Below are 21117 nucleotides of genomic sequence, written 5' to 3' on the forward strand. Positions count from 1 at the left end.
TTAATCAATACCTAGGAAGGCAGTATCATGCATGGATTTCCCCTTCTCTCTTCTTAGAATTTAAAACCTCCTAAATCAACTTTTTTGCCTCTGGCTGCCTGGGCACCTTTCTAGCCATGTATCTCTGAGGGGCTCTGAGGGGCTATAAAGAAAGCAGACAGCTTCGCTTGGGCCTGTTCTTATCTGTTTTATGACCCTAAGAAATTCGAGCCTTGAAACCTTGCTATTACCACAGGATTGCTGTGTGTGTGTGTGTGTGTGTGTGTGTGTGTGTGTGTGTGAATGTGTGTGCATGTGTGTGTGTGTGTAAACTGAAAACTTTACAGCACAGCAGAACAGTAAAGAAATTGGCACAAAAAAGTACGAAGTGAGAGATTGATTTTTTTTCTCTTCAGATCCCGAGTCTTCCGCTAGCTGTAGATTCCTCTCTGAACCCTGAGGGAACCTTGGGGCTGGTCCGTTCTCATTATTTTGTCTTTTCAGATAAATTTTATTCAACAATTGTGTCGTATTTATTGCAGTTTTTTTCTCCGTTTAAATATACTTTAAGGTTATGTCCTGAGTGTCTCGTGATGCGTGCAAAAATGTCTTACAGAATGCATTCCTTCCGGCTTTATTTGATGTATGCCTTTTTTCATTCCCATACTAAAAGTATTAAACTACTCCATAATTCTTACACCAATAAATTCAGAGGTTTTAAATATTGTAATATTCTGTCCATTTTAAAACTGTTTTGTTACCGTATTTTAAAAAGAAAATGTGCTCTCAAATGATAAACTCAAGCTAGCTTTGATAATATATTAAATTCTAGCCAGCTACATAGATTAATTCTAAAGAGCCTTTTCCCCATGACCAGCAATTTTTTTAAATATTTGATTATGGTACTAAACATGTGAGGTGCAGGGCCTGCTTTCCCAAGTGCCACAGTTGGCGAGGGACAGGACCAACTCTGTGTAGCCCAATCCTTTGCTTTTGATGGCAGCAGGAGCACAAACCTCACCACAGACTGAAGATGCTGCAGGGCCAAGGACCAGACTTGACCCCAGGCAGCAGCAGTCCAGGCCTGGGCCACACCGAGGCCCCAGATGGCAAAGCTGGCCACCTAGATCTGTATGACCCAACAGAGGCTCAGCCCTTGGACACTAAAATGCACTGGGCAGCAGCCTAGACCCCTGACATCCATATGGCTCTTGGTAGCAATACAGATCAGGGACATCCACACAGACCTCAACTGCTCTTGAACCATGGACCCGCACATTGTCCTTGGCAGCAGCGCCAGCCAGATGTCACCTTATTGGTTGGCAGGGTCACTAGCACCGCCTTTGTTAGCTTACCCAATGCAACAGGCAGCAAGGAGCAGGGCCGGTCCTCCTGCCCACAGGTCAGCTTCTCCACACTCTCTCTACCAAGACCTACTCTACTGTCTTGCCCAGACAATGTACAAGACCTGCTCTGCCTATTATTACAGTTGGTAAGGGATAAGACAAGCTCTTCCGTTCTCATGCCCCCGAGGCTCCCACGTGGACAACTGAATCCACAGAAAGCCTGAAAAAGCTTGGGAAAGAGTAAAGCATGTTTTCTGGATAGCAACAATTTCTCGGGTCTACTCTGCTTGCTAGAGGCAAGCAAGCACTCTCATCTAAGAGAGGCTTCCTGACTCAGCTTCAGCTACAAAACCCTGCAGCTCTTAAGAGGTCCTGCCACGAAACACTTAAATGGTGTTGACGAAAAGCTGAATGCATGCTTTTCGGTTTTCAGCCTTAGCAGGAAAAAAGCTGCGCCGTTTAAAAATGCCAGCTTTCTGGGATGTCCTGCCAGGGCAAACTCTGACTCTTTTACACAGGCGGTTCGTGCGGTTTGCAAGCACAGGCTGCTGAATCTCGCTTGCTGGCAGGGACCTTGAAATGCCATAGAGTTGTGGCAGTAAACATGGCTACAGCCAGTACCTCAGCCATGAGGCTGGAAAGCTAAGGAATGGGCTGGATCCAGCCGTCAAAGCCACGGCTTTAGTCCTACTGATATTGCTTGGTAAATTAAAGACTCATGTGGTCAGAAAAACAGAGAGATACAGTAAAAAGAGCGTCAAAAACAAAGAAAATGTTTAAATGATTTACAGCGTGTTAAAAATATATGCAGGCTAAAAGTTGAAGTTCTTAAACTAAAAAAAAATAAGGAAGAGAGTTGTTGGGTGTGGTAGTACACACCTTTAATCCCAACACTTGGGAGACAGAGGGAGATTGACCTCTGTGACTTCAAGGTGTGGTAGCACACGCCTTTAATCCCAGTGCCTAGAAGGCAGAGACAAACAGATCTCTGTGAGTTCAAGGTGCAGTAGCATACACCTTTAATCCTAATGCCTGGGAGGCAGAGACAGACAGATCTCTGAGAGTTCAAGGACAGCCTGGTCTACAGAGTTATTCCAGGACAAAGATAGCCAGGCAGTGGTGGCACACGCCTTTAATCCCAGCACTCGGGAAGCAGAGGCAGGCGGATCTCTGTGAGTTCGAGACCAGCCTGGTCTACAAGAGCTAGTTCAGAACAAAGATATACAGAGAATAAAAAATAAAAGTAAAAATAAACAAAATAGAGGTTAAAATAAAGCTGCGCAAAGATGGAAAATACACAGAGAATCTTGATACTGTATGCTATTGTGCTCTCTTTGAATTGTTTGAATGCTGAGAAAAGAGCAACAACTGCTAAAGAATATTTGTTTATAAATGCTGCTGAACTAATCCAACATAGATATTTTGAAAATGCCTTGACTTTGAAATTTGGATCTAAGGACATGATGCTTTGGAAAGGAATTTCTTCTTTTGTTTTCACAGAGGATGAGACCCTGTTCATTTCTTCTATTCCGATTTGGTATGATGGACCACGCCCTCCTGAAGGGTTGTTGTGAACATCTTCAGAAAATTGCTTCTCTCAACTGCCAACTGAGATGAAACTAGCACACAGGTTATACCATGAAAGACCTAATTAACGACGCCCCCATTCAGCAGGAAGCAGTTTGGAGAGAAAAAACTGCGCCCATGTTCCCAAATATGGTTTATAAACATTCTTTTACATTTAAAGGGGGATATGATATAGGTATGAATAATTTGCATTAGTATAGATTTTGCTTTATTGATAGAGATTTACGGTCAATTTTGTTATATGTATATGTATTTCTTATATTGATTAAGGTATTGTGATTGTGTAGTTCATTATTAAAATGTAATGTATAATTAGGAAATATAGGTTGTTGATGGATAATCATAAATAATAGTCAAGTTTGTAGTCATATTAGTTAAGATTTTCTAGATGTGCGTAGATATATTTTAGATAGGCATTCTTCATATTTTTCAAAGATTATAGAATATGGCATTTTAAATGTTTTAATAACTTAGGACTTTTCATGACAATGAGACACTCTGCTTCTGGCAGCACCAATCTACTTCAAGATTAAGATGGGCATTGAAGAGGCTCGTTATGGAGTTTGATAGCCATTTGGGCAAGAAACTGCTCTTGCCTGGACTATTGCATAAACTGGACACAGAGAACCCACAGAGAGAGGACTACTGAACTTGCCTAAGGTGAGATGATCTTTTGGGGTTCCTGATTCATGAAAGAGTCTGCGAGACATTCTGCAGGACACAACAGATAGTGACTGAACTGACTTTGAATTTTCCTGCTTTATGAAAATGTCTGCTGGATACCATGGGCCTGAAGGCTGAAGATGGATGCCCCAACGGTACAGAGGAACTTTGGGTAACTGACTGTCCAGGCAGCGAGATGTCTCTGTCATTTCTAGAGTTTTAAAAGTTGCTTTTTTCTTGTTTGCTTAGGTAGTATTGTATCTTTCTGGAGTCTTTGATGGAGTTAAGAATTGTTAGTTACAGTTTTCCTTAGTTATGATAAAGATTATTGTAACTTTTACTTGATAACTGTTTCGTTATATGTACTTTTGCTATGTTAAAGTTAAAGCCTTTTTTTTTTTGTTGTTTAAACCGAAAAAGGGGAAATGATGGAGGAAGGTCATTGGTTAAATAAAAAGAAACTGCTTGGCCCTCATTGGTCAGAAGATAGGTGGGAGGAGTAAACAGAACAGAACGCTGGGAGGAAGAGGAAGTGAGCTCAGACTCCACAGCTCTCCTCTCGGGAGCAGACGCCTCAGAGAGACGCCATGCTCCCAGCTCCCAGGCAGACGCACGCACGCGATGAAGCTCCGACCCAGAATGGACATAGACTAGAATCTTCCCGGTAAGCGCACCTAGGGGCGCTACACAGATGATTAGAAATGGGCTAAATTAATATGTGAGAATTAGCCTAGAAGAGGCTAGATAGAAATGGGCCAAGCAGTGATTAAATGAATACAGTTTGTGTGTTGTTATTTCGGGCATAAGCTAGCCAGGCAGCTGAGGTGCTGGGGACGCAGCCCCGCCGCCCTTATTACTACAGCTCTCCCACCCGCATCTGTCCTCTGAGCATTGCTGATCCCCCACTTTGTCTCTTGCCTCCCCCTGCCACCCATGACAGTGGCAGCGGGTGGTGGTGGAGCTGGCCCTGCCCTTCAGCAGCTGTAGCACAGCTGAGAGTGGTCCCTGTACTTTGACTGGTGTACACACTAAAGCTGATACTGCTGGCAGTCTTGTGGATGCGAGAGGCGGAGAGTGGGACCTGCCCACTGCCTCGTGTACCTTGTGCTGTCATGGATGAGAGAAATATGCCTTCCTATTATGCTTGCTGGCTGAGAAAGTTTCTCACCTTAATTCATTTTTTTCTTTCATATTTTTCACACCAAGAGCCTGACTTTGTCATGTTTCATAGGTGAAAGAGTCCATGATGACTGGATTCAGCTATTAATTTAGAAAAATATTTGCATTTTCATATATTAATTTCCTTATGTGATGATAAGTTGTTACTGTTACTAGTTTTATGTCATGCTCACTCTAATATTTCCTTTGCTCCATTAATTCCTAAAAGTTATTTTTATGACACTATTACCGTGGACAAAAATAATTTCTCTATTGTGCATTTTGTATGCTACAACTATAAGTATTAAAGATGACATATGCATAAATAGTACATGAATCAAGAATGAAAATATTCTGAGTATACTTTGCAGTTATATAGTATTACATTTTTATTATTCATTCAATGAATAAATGATGATTTGGCAAAAATGCCAAGAAAATTTATGTTTCTCTGTAAATATGTTTCCCTACCTTTGTAACAAATGTGCAGAAAAGAGTATCAGTAACTGTCAGGAGCTGATGTCCTGTGCTGTCACTTGGGTACCCTGTTCCTTTATCCCTTTAAGAGTCAAGCCCCGCCCACTTCCAACCCCCTTTTGCAGAGGCAAGTGGATCTCTAGCCTCCTCCAGCCTGTGTACTCTCTCTCTCTCTCTCACTGTTCATCCTACTTCTGAGGAGGTAACTTGAGTGGCTATTTTGATATGAAAAAGAAAGAAAATCAGCGGACTGACATGCCCTGTGTTCTACAGACTGTCTATGGCTCGGGGCAAGTGTTGCCGCTTTTAGGTTTTGTTTTTTTTTTTTTCCAAAATCAACTTTTAATGGTTCCTTAATGTCTTCTCAATTCTTTGTAATTTCTAAGGAAAATGGGTTCTCTTGAGCTATGGTAGATTAGCATGTGATAGCTCCAACTACTGCTTTGCCCAGATTTTTTTTCTTTTGTATTTTCTTACTGAACCTGAGCTAGGTAGTGTTTTCTCAACTTGACATAAGCTAGCATCACTTGGGAAGAAAAAAATCTTAATTGAGACAATGCCTTCATAGGATAGGTATGTAGGCAAGTCCATAGGACCTTGTCTTGGCTAATGATTGATCCGGGAGGACTCAGCCTTCGGTGAGTGACTGGCTAGTATAAAAAAAGCAAGTTTGAGCAAGCCATGTGGAGCAAGGCCATAAGAAACCCTTCACCACGTCCCCTGCATCAGCTCAGCCTCCAGGTTCCTGCCCAGCTTGAGTTCCTGTTCTGACTCCCTTTAAAATGGAATGCGAGGAGCTAGTGTAAGTGAGAGAAACTCTTTCCTCTGCAGGTTGCTTTAGGTCATGGTGTTATATCACAGTAATAAAATCTCTAACTAAATAGATCCATAATGCCATTTTGGGGAAAGGATGATGTTTATAAATTTTTAAATAGAATCGTTTTAAAATCAGGAACAAATTACAGTGAACGAAGCCGGAAGTTATTAAATTGTGCTATGAGTTTGGGACTCTTTTAAACACCATTCATTTGCTAGCTTGGCTTCCTTTTGTTCATTCAAGCTAATTAGAGAGAGCTTTATTTGTATTTTTAATAAATTATCAATAAAGAAATGCCACTCTCCCCCCTATTTTGCTTTTGGTTATCTAGCATCTGAGATAGAGGTAAAGAAATCTCCTGCTCTGAAGAAACCTGTGTGCCCAGAACACAGACTCAGATTTGAACCTTTGGGCTAGAAAGTAGCATTCCCACATCCGGGCAAGAACTGGTATTTCTGTGGGTGGAAGCTATTAGCATTTTTAATAAATGGAAATCAACGTGTGTTTCTGGATTTCTTATATGAAGCCGTACCACTTATACAGGCTGGATTTAAAAATAATCCAAGAAAATATCAAACATCCTTAGTGATATAGTCAAATTAAAAATGTTGATCTCAGATAATAATCAAATTAGTGAAACAGGTTCTGGCTATTACAAACAATGCTGCTATGAACTTTTGTTGTATGATAGGGCATCTCTTGGGTATATTCCCAAGAGTGGTATTGCTGGGTCCAGAGGTAGGTTGATCCCGAATTTCCTAAGAAACCACCACACTGCTTTCCAAAGTGGTTGCACAAGTTTGCATTCCCACCAGCAATGGATGAGTGTACCCCTTTCTCCACAACCTCTCCAGCCAAGGCTATCATTGGTGTTTTTTATTTTAGCCATTCTGACAGGTGTAAGATGGTATCTTAAAGTTGTCTTGATTTGCATTTCCCTGATGGCTAAGGAAGTTGAGCATGACCTTAAGTGTCTTTTGGCCATTTGAACTTCTTCTGTTGAGAATTCTCTGTTCAGCTCAGTGCCCCATTTTATAATTGGGTTGATAAGTCTTTTACGGTCTAGTTTGAAAAAGCCTGGGATAAAACCAGACTCGCTGAACATAGCAGACAATGAGGACTACTGAGATCTCAAGAACAATGGCGATGGGTTTTTGATCCTACTGCATGTCCTGGCTTTGTGGGAGCCTAGGCAGTTTGGATGCTCACCTTACTAGACCTGGATGGAGGAGGGTGGTCCTTGGACTTCCCACAGGGCAGGGAACCCTGATTGCTCTTCGAGCAGATGAGGGAGGGGGACTTGATCGGGGGAGGGGGAGGGAAATGGGAGGCGGTGGCGGGGAAGAGACAAAAATCTTTAATAAATAAATAAATAAAAATTAGTGAAACAGACACTGAAAATAAAATGCTGATAATACTCAGGCTAAATTCGTCCTTGGTACACATTGAGGCATGTTTTAGTATAAGTTTATTCAACTGTGGAATTTTCATTAACTTCACTCTTCATCAATCACTAGCCAGAGTTTTCTAAGACTGTCTTCATTGATGTCTTCATACCTTTGAGGGCAGTATTACAGACAGTCTTCTCTGTAAGTCGGTGCAGACATAATGGAAGGTACTCGTTGCTTCTATTAAATGATAAACCTAACTACCAAAAGACCTTGGTTTTCACTATTGGGAGCTAGAAGGATCTCATCCGTTCAAAGGAATTCACAAAATGAGAACAACCGATGTGACAGAAGCGTGCATTTAATTCCTTGCTTTGCAGAGATACATAACCAGAGTTGCGTGCGTGACTTGTCCTTTGGGAAGGCCCAAACTATTTATTTTTGAGTAAGAAATAACAATGGAGCAAAAGAGTCACAATTAAGAAAAAAAAAAAAAACCTTTTGAGACGCAAGAGGACCTGTGTGCCCTGGACCAAGACACATGCAAGTAATACAAAGCATTCTAAATATAGTATGAGAGGAACAGTCAACAGGCCCTGGAACAATGTTCTGTCTCTCAGAAATGGGATGTTTAACTGTTCTGTGTTTACAAATGGCATTGGTGAAATAACCTTTATTTTTTAGAAAATTTTATAGAGATCATTTTAGCACCATCATTAAGAGAAAAGTAATACTATTTCAGCCCTGCCTATCTCTCCAGTCCTGGAAGAACAACAGAAGCACAGCACCTTTCAAGATCTAAAGTATAAACAAGAACAGAAGTCTATCCCAGCTTCTAGAGATGAGGTAGCTCATGCTAAGAAATGTTGGGTCATATTTTCTTACGAATGTTCTAATTCCAATCCTCACATTATTATTTGAGTGATCGTCACAACTCTGGGTTTCTAGATCTGTCCTTTGTGATAGGCTTCAGAAAAAAAAATGAGATTGTACCTGTGGGGGAGTCTCTCTGTGGGGGTGTGTTTAGAGAATCATGTGGGTAATTGCTTCTTGGCAATGTTTTGCATTCAATATCTTCTTACATGAGAAAACGCAAATATAGATTCTACTAGTATTGAAAAAAAGGGAAAAAATAGGAAAATGTTACTCTTAAATTTGAATGAAAAAATCAAAATGCATCAGTTTTGCAAAAAACTGGAAAACTGAAGCAATCATGAGTTTTTCTTTCCTCCTGAAATTCAACGACTGTGTGTTGTTTAATGATTTCATTTAAGAAATGGAAATGTGAGATGTTATATTCTTCTTGAGGAATTCCTGTAATGGCATTAAAATCTCACAACACTCGTGAGAGCTTCAGCCACGAAGTAAAATACTTTGCATTCATTTTTCGTTGATGATCTGGGAATAAGGGGACACGGAAGGGCACTGCTCTCTATTTTCCAGACTGCAGCCAAGCGAAGTCAACATGTGCTGAGGTTTTCACCCCGCTCTATAAGCTACCTGCTACAAAGAAGAGTTTCCTCATAAATACTAAGCAATTTATTCATTACCGTGAAATGAATTGATGAAAACATATTTATTTCTTAATCGGTTTACTTTTTTGGAAAAGGTGGTCACTGTCATCGGTCATCTTCAATCTAAACTGCCGCATCGAAAAGTATTTTTAAGTCAATTAAACTTGGAGGATTGTAAGTAAAATAAATATTCCGAAGGATAAAGAGGCCAGGCACTTCAGACCGTATGTACAAAGCTGACGCAGGATCAGCCGTTACTTCAAGAGTCTCAGGATCAACCTCAAACAGGCAAAAATTCTTGTGAAAGGTGGTGGTCACGGGTGGCAGTTCTTATTACCGCAGGTATGGTCATCAATGGCTGTGCTCGTTGTCAATGTATATGGGCTTCTGTCACATGAAACAAACCGGCCCGATCTCGATGCCAAATTCCTGGTCTGAGCTGCCAATATCCACAGGAGCAAGGTCAATAATGGGCAAGCGGGCCACGTTCTGCGTTCTGTATTCAAAGACGGTCTTGCCCACGTTGCCACTCCGCTTCTGGAATTCAACAGGACAACAGGTGAGTGGCATGCACAAGTTTTCTAAGAATTCGGCGCAGCAACACCGTCCCATGGCGGCTTTCTGTATTATAACAGCAGTGACGTAAACAGCTCAAGTTAAGTGTGCTGCTAGTGTCCGTGGCAGAAAGGAGACGCGCAAATCAGTATTCCTCTATTGCAGACTCACTAAAGTTTCTGACTGGGGGTTTAAGCTTAACTCACACAAGTTTAAGACAGATTCAGTAACTTTACTTGCTGAAAATAGAAAGGGAGTTACAGAGAGTGTATTTCCAAAGGCACTTACGGAACAGGTGTCTTGAAGAACTGTGTATCTGAATCTAATGTTTCCTTCTCCTTTGATTTCTAAGTCATTTGACCCTTTGAGCACGACAGCTTTCTTGAGGTTTTTGGCTTGGTCATCCAAGTATCCCACGGTGTTCCTGCAGACGTAAGTGATGTTCTGGGAGGCTTCTTTGGATAAGAGGCGCAGGAAGGTCATCTGAGTGATGGCTGAATTAGGTGATTGGTAATCTCCATACGTGAACTAGAGAAACAGAAGGAGTCGATGTGACTGAGCATAGCCAGGGACTCATAATGCCACCCAAAGAGAAGCAGATTGATGACAGGTGCACAGATAGATAGAGGACTAACTGACCATAGACAAATCGAATTTGAAAAAATATTACTTTGTTTTCATATAATAAGATATTAGACCTATCCAAAGGAACATATCTATGCATATTATAAATACCTGTGTACTTATGACCTCAAAGAAGAGGTAAAAAAGACTTTAATTTCCCTGAGAAAAATTAAATATTTTAAAATCTGCTTTAATTTTATACATATTATATGCATTATACTTAATAAATACAACTCAGCTTTTTCACCAATCAGAATAAAATAGGAATTAAGTGTAAGTATAAATCTATTTTACTGAACAGTTACATACTTACAGAAATATTATTTTCTATAAACAAATATCCAAAACTCATTTCCAATTAGCTTTTTCTTTCTCATCCACAGCTATGAGTTCTGCTTCCAGTGGCACCATTTTGATTTCTGGCATACCATTTTGGTTACACCACATTTTAGCTATTTATATTTAAATTTTTATTTTCACTATCCAGAATTACAGCTCTTCCATACCATACTAACTGGGACAAGGTAAGCTGGGATGGAATGCTGATTTTGTAATAGAAAACATCACGCAAGACCTGATAAACTCTGAACACTAGACTGAAACAGAAGCATAAGGTAGACAAAAACACAGAGAAACCACCACCTAATTAGAAAAGTTAGTAAGCATATGGGATAGTTCACAGTTTCAAGGGATTCCTAGAATGTATCTAGCACGCATCAGCTCTTATCTTTTCTAGACACCACACTAAGCCCTAGCATTCGCAGAGACAGTGAGCTCAGCCTTACCATCCACTCTTTAAAGTAGCGATAAGGTTTTAAAAGATTTAGTAATTTAAGAAGTTCCAGCTACAACCCAGGTGTCCTGGGCTGAGACAAGACCCCTCCTGATGGAGGTGGGTCTTTATCTATCTGTTGCTTTCATTAGTTAATTAATAAAGAAAACTGCTTCACCCTGATAGAACAGAAAATTAGGTAGGTGGAGTAGACAGAACAGAATGCTGGGAGAAAGAAGCCAAGTCAGGCAGTCACCATGATTTTCCTCTCCAAGGCAGATGCAGGTTTGAATCTCCCTGGTAAGCCACCAGCTCGTGGTGCTACACAGATTATTAGAAATGGGTTAATCTAGATGTGAGAGCTAGCCAGTAAGAGGCTAGAGCCAATGGGCCAAGCAGTGTTTAAAAGAATACAGTTTCCATGTAATTATTTCGGGTATAAAGCTAGCCGGGTGGTGGGATGCAGCCCGCCGTGCACGAGCTGGGTGGCAGGACACAACCCTACTGCTCCTATCACAACACCCTCCGACTCTAGTACATACCCAGTGATGTATTTAAAGGAACTAATACTAAAATATTTAAAGGAATTATTTATTCTTTCTTATTTATTCATTTTACTAAAAGAAAAAACTATAATTCTAAATTCATATTAATTAATCTTGATAAAACTTATTTAGAAAAAGATTTTGCATTTATAGTGAGAACTATCATTTCAAAGTAAACATAGTTAAAATAAACCTGGTCAAAAATACAGCAAAGTTTTAATAAATGTAGAAACATAATAAATAAGAAAAAAGTAAAATACATAATTCGGAGTGAACATAAATTCACCTGAGATCCTCTGTTCATGTCGAGACCATACCACACTGGCTTATTGTCAGGAGACTTGCTGGCCCACCAGGTTTTAAGTGGAACACTGGCTGGGTTTGCGGAAATACATGTCTCTCCTGTTTCCATATTGCAGTAAACTTTGATTGCATCTTCAGCCGAACCCTGGTTGGGGTCAATCCAATATTCACCTATTTTTTAAAGATAGAAATAGTTGCTGAATGAAGATGATCTCAAATATGATGCGCCTCTAAAATTGTCACTAGAGATTTGACCAGTTATCCAAAATGAAATTGTTAAGGGAACGGGGAGACGGTTCAACAGGTAAGGTATTTGCCATGAAAGCCTGAGGCCTTGAGCTGGAATCCAAAATCCCCAAATCTGTACAAACTAGGTGGGTACGGTGGCCCACTTGCCACCCCAGCATGTAGAAAGACAGAAACAGAAATCCTGGCATAAGCAGACAAGCTAGACTATCTAAGACAATGAGATGTGGACTCAGTTGAAAAACAAGTCTTAACATTTAAGATGTACAGTAATTGAGGAAGATAGCTAATGTCAACTTTCTCCAAGTATACACATGCTCTCACACACATATGAACACACAAACACACATGTATACAGCCACTCACATATACATATAGGGAGGAATGCAACTGATAAACACTGGGAGCTTTCCCCATGCTAACTGCATTACAAAGACGCTTTTCCAGATTGTGTATTCTAAACTCAATACATCCAAGTGATTTGTATAATAAGATATACCAATCACATACATACACAGACAAATATAGCTACTCACATGTATTTATTTAGGTCCATAAACATGTGTATGCTATGCTACATAAATTATAAAATTAAATTTTGAATAAAATGAAAAGGGAGATGCAAATTGTACAATGAATAAAATGTGTATATTTTTTAGAGGGAACATTTTTTAGTTTGCCCCCTTGACATCATTTAAAAGTTAACTGAAATTCTGGTGTTTTACAACTCATTCTTACAGTTTTAGATACCCCTTTTCTAGATCTAATTAGATCATTTAAAATTATTGGAGCCGGAAAACTTAGAACACTGTCATACAACTAAGGAAGATATACTTCTTCATTCCAAACTGCCTTAAAAGCTCACTATCCATCATTCTACCAAGAAGGATTGCAAAAGAGTGACTGGCAGGACATTAAAGTGTAATAAATAGATTCCATATGCAAATAATTTAGGGAAACATGTACTTTACTGATCTCTGAATGGTTTACCTAAATACTATTCTGAATGATCTTGTAGGTGAAAAACCATCTTTAATTATGCATGAGCAAGTATTTTCTGAAGGTGGGGACTACTTCCTCAAAATTGGGTTTTTGATAGACTACTACCTATATTGTATATGCTATCCATCATCTTTATAATTTTTCATGTAGTTGTCTCTACCACAAAACTATAAGCTCTATGGCATGTTAAGAGTTTTATCTTTGTGTCTACCATTAGTTATAAAGTTGCAGAAATCTTTCCTGATGCAGTGGAGACTAACTCAACCCCAACCTCATGCTTCACTGATCCAGGCTCCTAGCAACTCACCGCTCTGCTTGGTGGAATGGCAAAGCTTTAAGTCATCACAAGTCCGGGCTGGGTGCTTCTTGGAACCATCAGGGCTACGCATGGTTTCAATCTGACTACTGAGAGATTTCAGGGTAGCGTGGACCCCAGGGTCGGTTTTGTTTGTGTCATCGGGAGCTGCCTGGTCTTCGGTGAACTCAGGAAGTGGATCTGGCATATTCTCATCATAGTGGCCCATGATATCACCAAGAGCAGCCGTGAGATGGCCAGGGGGACCTGGAGGACCAGGGGGCCCAGGTTCACCAGGAGGACCCTAATGAAGGAGCAATTGGGAAGACATTTAGAAGCGTTTTGGTTTTGTTTCTGCTAAACTGCTGCTATGTGGTGCACTGGTTGCTACAGCTTGGCATACTAACTTGTGGATACTGAAGAAGGGTGACTCACACTTTTTAAACAGGCAGGCCTAGCCCACCAAGCAATAGCACTGCAAGAATGGGGAGTGACCCAGAGCTGTTTTCCAGGAAAAATAAAATCTACAAGTCAGGCTCTGAGATAAACAAAGCTTAAAGCCAAACTTTTCACTTTGATGTCTTCTTTGATGATCTTATGTATCTCATGTGAAACACGTTCAGAGTAACATTCTTTTGAAAATAATTTGAGGCAAAATGCAACTGGAATTCTTCATAAGCAGCTGTGTGCAGAAGGCAAAAGTGCTGCTGGGGTGTGGGATCTTGTTTTATAAGTCTCCGTGTAAATACCAGGGTAATAGCCACAAGACCTCCAATATGGAGTGTCTTGTCTTCTCAAAGCAAGAAGAAAGACTTGAAGTCTTTTCGTATGTATGCAAATGGTGGTGAATATAAAATTCTCTGTACTGAACAAAGTTGAGAAGCTCCTATTCGCCTTTTCATTTTTCAGGAACAATAGAAGGAATGTGAAGTCTCAGATAAGCCCAAAAAAGTGGCAAAGATTGCAAGTTGAGTGCTTTCAATTAATACCACTGATTTTTTCAGAAGAACTGAGTCTTGAAAGAGCCATGTAACTAAAAAGATGTGGAGCCCACATCTCAGGCAGAGAGAACACCCTGGGTGTCAGAGCCTGGCTCTGCCATTCCCTGTAAGGCTCCAGGAAAGGCATTTTAACCTCTATGCAAATGCTTTCTATTCTCAAAACACTGAGAATAGGGAGACAGACAGATGATAGTAAAACAACAGATTTCCTGGGAGGTCATCATGACTCCACACATCCTGTTACGCTAATCTAAGGGAAAGAGCCTCATCTCACTAAAACCTGTGAGCCATAAAGAAGTAAATGAAGAGCCACACAAACCAAATTTTATAGCTGTTTCCTTCTCATGGAGAAAGAAATGGGGAACTTTCTTGACTATGATGAAAATAAACTTACATACCTACATAAAAATAATACATATTTGAATTGAGGGCACTGTCACTGGGGGAATAACGATTAAACAGGTAGGGTCAGATAAATAAGATCAGAGAAACATTAGACAGAAACTTAAACATACACATTACATATGTGTATAGATTGATGATGTATGTCTAAAGACAGAGAAGCTAGGGACTAACTAACATGTCTATTATTTGATATCATCTTATGCTAAATACCCTTAGATTGGGAATTGGAAACTTTAAGTTGAAATCTTGAATGTCATTTCCAGTAAAGAAAACTTTCAAACTCATATGCTCATCTTGCTCCAGGCTCTGGTTGTCTTTACTTCCCTGCCACGATGGGCTGTATCATGAACTATGAGGGAAAATGAACCGTTTCTTAACAGGAAAGCAAACTAAGACAACCACAATTTCAAACAGTACATTAATTAGTTGCACAACTTTGATATGAATGCGGTCTTAGCTGGATATTTGACCTCAGTGTAATAGCAATCCAAGGACTTGGTATCTTGAACTCTCATTTTGTATATTCTAAATATTGTATATTTAAAGACTTGGAAGGACTTCTTAAGTAGGTAACCTTCTGTGGTTACTTCTAAGCTTATTTTAGGAGTTATCTTAAGACTCTTGTTGGCAAAGTTAAGCATCTTCATATCAGTATCTTCCATACAAAGTCTTGCGAGCTTACCTCTGGTCCTGCTTCTCCTACACTTCCCCGCACACCAGGAGGTCCAATGGGTCCAAGTGGCCCAGGGTTTCCTTCTTTGCCTGAAGGACCTACTGGTCCAGGAGGACCCTGTCAGAACACAAAAACTGCAGTTTAGAGGAAAATCTTTGCAATGTCTCTCTAATAAAAGAACTATTAGAGAGATTGAGTAATTATCATGATTGCTCAAATTCCAGCCCTAATAACTAATAAATGGCCTTTCAGCATTTTGTTACATTTACAATTTCATTGTGTGTTAACTTTCCATCACTAATTCTGGGTAAAGGACCAAGGTAAGTTAAGAACTCTAACCGACTGTGGTGGTGGTTTGAAAGAAAATGGCGCCCAAAGGGAGTGGCACTGTTAGAAGGTGTGGCCTTGTTGGAGTAGGCATAGTCATGTTAGAGGAAGTGTGTGGTAGGCTTTGAGGCTTTTGTATGCTCAAGATACTACCCATGTTGCAGATGACTTTCTGTTGCCTAAAAGATGTAGAACTTTCAGCTACTTCTCAGCACCATGCCTGACTGCACACCACCATGTCTGACCATGATGATAATTGACTGAACCTCCAAACTATAAGCGAGCCAGCCATGGCTATGGTGTCTCTTCACAGCAATAGAAATCCTAACATACATGCTAATCACCAACTTTCATTGGTAGCAACTATTTCATCAAATTGTTAATAAACTTGGTTGGAATTTCAGGCACTTTACAAGTGAAGTACGTAAGTTGAGTGTTTGCTGTAGTTGAACATCAGTCCTTACATCACATAACCTCATCACAGCCTAACGCTCTTCTTAATATTGTTCTCAATTTATGTTGTATTTAAATATAGCATATTTTTTTCTAATTTTTCTATTCCCAAAGTATCTGTGTGAACTGCCTTAGGACCCCAATAGCCTAGAAGAAGCAGCACTTAAATGAATTTTAGAATTTCTGAAATCCGCAAGTATTGATTTGCTTTTATGATTTGCTTCCAAACTATCTTTGTTAAACTTCTTCTAGCGTTTTATCACAATTAAAAAACAGGATATGTCTATCTTCAAAATCTATTCCACTTCATGAATAGGTTTCATCATCTATAAAAATCCATGTTCAATGGAAATTTAACCCCCAATAAGAAATGTAATAGGAGAACATATAAAAACTTGGGTAAGAGATTTTACCATGAGCTCACAGTACAACACATAGTATGCCATATTCCAGGATACTTCTATTTTAAATGATTTGCTAAGTTTGTCCCATACATTTTCTGCCAACTTCAAAGGATATGAACCAATTAATATTTAGAATCAAGGATAGTGTTATGTCACTAAAGTCTTTACTATGTACAACAGAAACTTAAAAGTTTCTGTTACTTACTCTTGGGCCAAAAGGACCAGGGATCCCAGGACTTCCTTGTTCACCATTTGGACCCTACACAGGAAGAATATTGAAAGTGTTGCTGAAACATTTAAATCATGCATTGTCCTGTGTTTTAGCTTTCAAATTATGCTGTTAGTAACTTCAGCACTAGAAAAGAAGCCATTGACTTCCTTAACATCCAACTAATACCAAAGGCAACTGTACAGGTAAAGAGGCATATTGTTTATTGCTTTATTTCTTCCCCACAATATTATAGCTTATGTATGGGTATCTATATTAGGTAACTATATAATTATCCATCAAGTTAATTTTAAACTAAAATAATTTACAAAAGCATCCATCTGTTTCATGGAGGGCTGGGTGATTCTGTGAATACACCAGTATATTCTCACATGCAGGAAAGTACAATGCTTAATTTACTTACAGGAGGGCCAGGAAGACCCTGAAGGCCAGTGAAGCCTCTGTGGCCTTTCTGACCTCGGTCACCTCTGTCTCCATTGTCCCCCTTGTCACCTCGAGGTCCTTGGGGTCCCTATAAATAGTCAGTTATTAATATTACTTCTGAAGACTACAATTTCCTGTTATTTTACTCTTTATGATTGCATTCACTGTAATTTTTTAAATAGCTTCTTTGAAATTAAAATTTAATAATAACTTTTACTTTCTATGTTTCCTGTAGGAATGCTAAATTCACATAGGCAAATAAAATGATGGGCTAGGACTGCTGGAATTTTTTTAAGAAACAAACAAGAGCTCAGCAGGTGTATTTGTATTTCAGAATAACCAGCAACCCCCTGATTGCACTTAGGTCCCACTCAGTAGGAAGTGATTCATGCCTGGTACTGGAAATTTAGCAAACTGCCCATGGCTAGTGAGATCATGGACCCTAGAGGAGAACCTTGCACTGTTCTGTTCTTAACCTAACTCCCACCTGCATTCTAAATACTTAGTCTTATATCCACAGATAAATGTAGCTCTAATCTCTCATCAGAACACTCACAGAAATCCACACTGGTCAACATGCAGAGAGCAACTGACCATGGGATTCCCCATGAATGATTGGCACACCTACAACAAAGCCCCTACACATAAGTTTCAAGGAAGATCACAAGCTCCTGGAAGAGGGGGAGAAACAGGCTTCTCCAGAAATAATCCTCTGAGAGGTTAGCTCATCGAAAGAGCTCAGTCCAAATGCGTATATACTCATAAGCAATGCAAAATGGACTCAGCAGGTTGCATTTATATATACATGTGTGCTTAGACATTTAAAGAAGTGGTCATGAAATTGAAAGGAAGTGGAAGGTACGGGAAAAGTTAGAGGAGAGACAGGGAGGGCAGAAATAGGGCAAATTCAGTACTCATGTAAGAAATTCTCAAAAACATTTTTAAAAGAAACAAAGCCTGGGGCAAATGACACAAATATTATCAGTGAGCTACGTTCATTAGATACACACACTAGCACTAGACACACATGTACTAGTGAGAGAGACTAAGTCATTCTCATCATATCTGCAATAGTCTCTTCCCAAATGCAAGTATCCTGATCCTAAAAAAAAATATGAAGAAGAATTTTATTTGTGATATACGTCAAATCCAGAGAAGTGGTAAAAGCATTCACTAGGTGGATTCTGTCATTTACTTTGGCTGCCAGAACATAAACACAGTTTCAGGATTCAATGGTTGTCAGTAAACCACAAGCAACATATGGCTACTTACTAAGGGTTAGAAGTGACACCTTTGGTTTTCTACCAGAAGATGTTACCCTTAGTTTCCTAGCAGAAGAAGTGCAATGCTAAATGTTATCATGTAACTTTAGAGAATGGGCAGAATGATCTAATCCATTGGATTTTTGGCTAATGATTTCCCCTTTTGAAGCTTTATTTTGTTTGCTTGTTTTTTCTTTGTTTTGTTTTTGTTTAATTTGGATTTCAAAAAAATCTGGTAGCATAGATAGCTTTTATAATAAAAATAATACTAAATATTGATGTATGAACATCAGAAACATGATCCATTAGTCTGCCCATAATGGATAAAGGTAAACCTGCCTGGAAACTCTATACATTAAGGTATCACCAAATATCCAGCCCAGACACCTCAGGTGGAAAGCCACAGCGACATGTTGTAAGCGGATCACTTGATTGGTCAGCTTACCTCAACATGCCTCAACGTAGCTTTTGCCATAAGTCATATGGCAAAACAGTCCCTAAACCAGCATCCCAGTGGCAACTCATCTTTGGGACACACCCCTGCTGTTGAGGACTCTGCTTCCTGCCTCTCCAGCTCTCATCTATGACCTATGGGTAAATTCTTTCTAAAAACTCACCATCCATGGTGTGCAGCAAATCTCATGGACCAGGAAGCCCCTGGCTGGGAAAGATGTGTCAGCCTTTGGTTCCCCAGAACCTCATCTCTCCCAGCCCCACTGAGCTATTTATTGTACATGTGAAGCAAGAAAGCTTCTGTTGCTCTCGAGGGCCCTTGATCTTGCCCATATCATTTTAAACACAATTCCCTTGTGCTTTTTACTGCAGCTATAAAAGGCCCTGTCGTTGTATCATTTCTTTGTAACACAGTCTTTCAGAATCTACCTTCTACCTTTCTGAGATATTCCTTACTGTGACCATACACAACATTACTGCTGCCATCCCACAGAATTTCTGGCTTCTCTGGGTCAATAATTATCCAGAGATCTTTCTTTGCCTTGCTATTTATGAATCTTAAATTAGATTTCTTTTTAAGTATATAGTTTATATAAGGAAAGATATAAATATATGTTCAAAAAAAAAATAGGGCTTACAGGCAAACCACGTTTTCCAGCTCGGCCAGGTGGTCCAACAGGGCCTCGAGAACCCTAGGAAAGATTTCATAAAATTTATTATTTCATTTTTTAAAATGTAAATGCAAATATGGGTATAAATATAAGAGTAACTTATTAACAGAAGCATAAACATAGATATAAATGTAATGTGTACAATTATAACTAGTTCCCTGATGTCCAGCAAATGTCTCTACATCAGGTAAGAATGCACTAACTCTTGCAACACATTACAGTGATTGTTTTTTATTAGCTTTACCAAATGAAGTTCACCGTAGTTGACTATGTATTACAGTTCGTATAAATTGCAACCTATTTGGATAATCAAGGTAACTACATTGGGATCATATCCATATTCAAACAGCAATTCATTTTTAAACTTAGCATATATTTTAATGCATAATGGGCTGTTTATCAATATTTAGAGTTCTTAGCTAACAACATATACAAGATAGGATGTATGTATATCTAGGATAGCATATCAATGTCATATCACTGGCAGTGAGAAATTGATTTTCTTACAGGATCTCCTCTTTGTCCTGCATCTCCAGGTGCACCAACAGGCCCAGGAGTCCCTGGGGCTCCCTGAGAGCCTGGCAGACCTGCAGGCCCGGGGTCTCCACGATCACCCTGACAAGAATAGACAGAGCATTTTTCTTTAAACATTGACTGTATAATAACAACGTTCTGTATTGCTCATATTATTGACAATATGAAAATATACCATTTCAAACACTGCTTTAAGTACTGCTTTACTTAAATATTTTACTTTCATTTGCTAATCAATACATTGAATTCAAGGGAATAGGATTATGTCTCCTCAGCTTCAGGTCTTATCCACCTTCGACTCTCGCTGTTCCCTACGTTCTGGTTGTCAGAGGACAGAAGTCAACATTTGCTGGTCTACCTTTCTAGACTAGTGTAGTTGACCTCCAGAAGTCAGCATCTGCTGGTCTGCTTTCCTAGACTAGCAGTCTTCAAAGAAGTGTACACATTCATAAAGCACAGTGTAAATTTCAGTGGGAAGAAGTCAAGGAAACCACTTCCTACGTTTTTAGCTACATCATGAAATCTCTCAGAAAACTGGTTCTGAGAATTCCTTCCGTCCTTGCCCTCCCCACCTCTGGAAGAAGGGTAAACACTATGCTAGCTGTAGTCCTGTATGGTATAACGTCCTTGAAAGCCACTGCTTCGGGGGAGGGGGGGCAAACAAAGATGTCTGAGGATTGCAGATCGCACTTGGAAGAAATCGGAAAGAGTCCTTCCGTCTTTCACTTCCATGACCCATGTGGCAAGGCGGCAAATAAGAGCTGATTGTGTGCGCACAGGTGAAATCAATGTGGCATGAGCCTGCAAGGTTGTAATTAATTGCCGCACAGGTTCTAATTGGTATTAATAACAAAAAAAAACCTATCACCACAACTAATAAATCAAAAACTGGAGTCAAACTTTATTTTCTGACAGAAATTCATCATTACCTAACTTATTAATTTGGCAGCTAGAACAAACATTTGCATCTAAGTTAAAGAACACGTATACAATACGATGAAGAGAAGATTT

General features: G+C 39.6%; 1 protein-coding gene across 1 annotated transcript in view; it reads right to left on the reverse strand.

The window, feature by feature from the left end:
• Window positions 1–7373: 7373 nt before the first annotated feature.
• Window positions 7374–21117, reverse strand: part of LOC121458966 (collagen alpha-2(V) chain) — a 124495-nt gene continuing 110751 nt past the window's right edge. Inside the window, exons 46-54 of the mRNA XM_041668410.1 lie at window positions 20080–20187; window positions 19540–19593; window positions 17167–17274; window positions 16740–16793; window positions 15360–15467; window positions 13284–13575; window positions 11712–11899; window positions 9773–10012; window positions 7374–9466 (exon numbers count right to left, since the gene is read on the reverse strand). Of these exons, the coding sequence (XP_041524344.1) occupies window positions 9320–9466; window positions 9773–10012; window positions 11712–11899; window positions 13284–13575; window positions 15360–15467; window positions 16740–16793; window positions 17167–17274; window positions 19540–19593; window positions 20080–20187 (1299 nt within the window). The 3' untranslated portion in view covers window positions 7374–9319. The remainder of the gene's footprint in view (window positions 9467–9772; window positions 10013–11711; window positions 11900–13283; window positions 13576–15359; window positions 15468–16739; window positions 16794–17166; window positions 17275–19539; window positions 19594–20079; window positions 20188–21117) is intronic.

The sequence above is a fragment of the Microtus oregoni genome, unplaced genomic scaffold (genome assembly GCF_018167655.1).
Source record: "Microtus oregoni isolate MIOR12 unplaced genomic scaffold, Mior012 000018F_ref0000195, whole genome shotgun sequence".
Lineage (NCBI taxonomy): Eukaryota > Metazoa > Chordata > Mammalia > Rodentia > Cricetidae > Microtus > Microtus oregoni.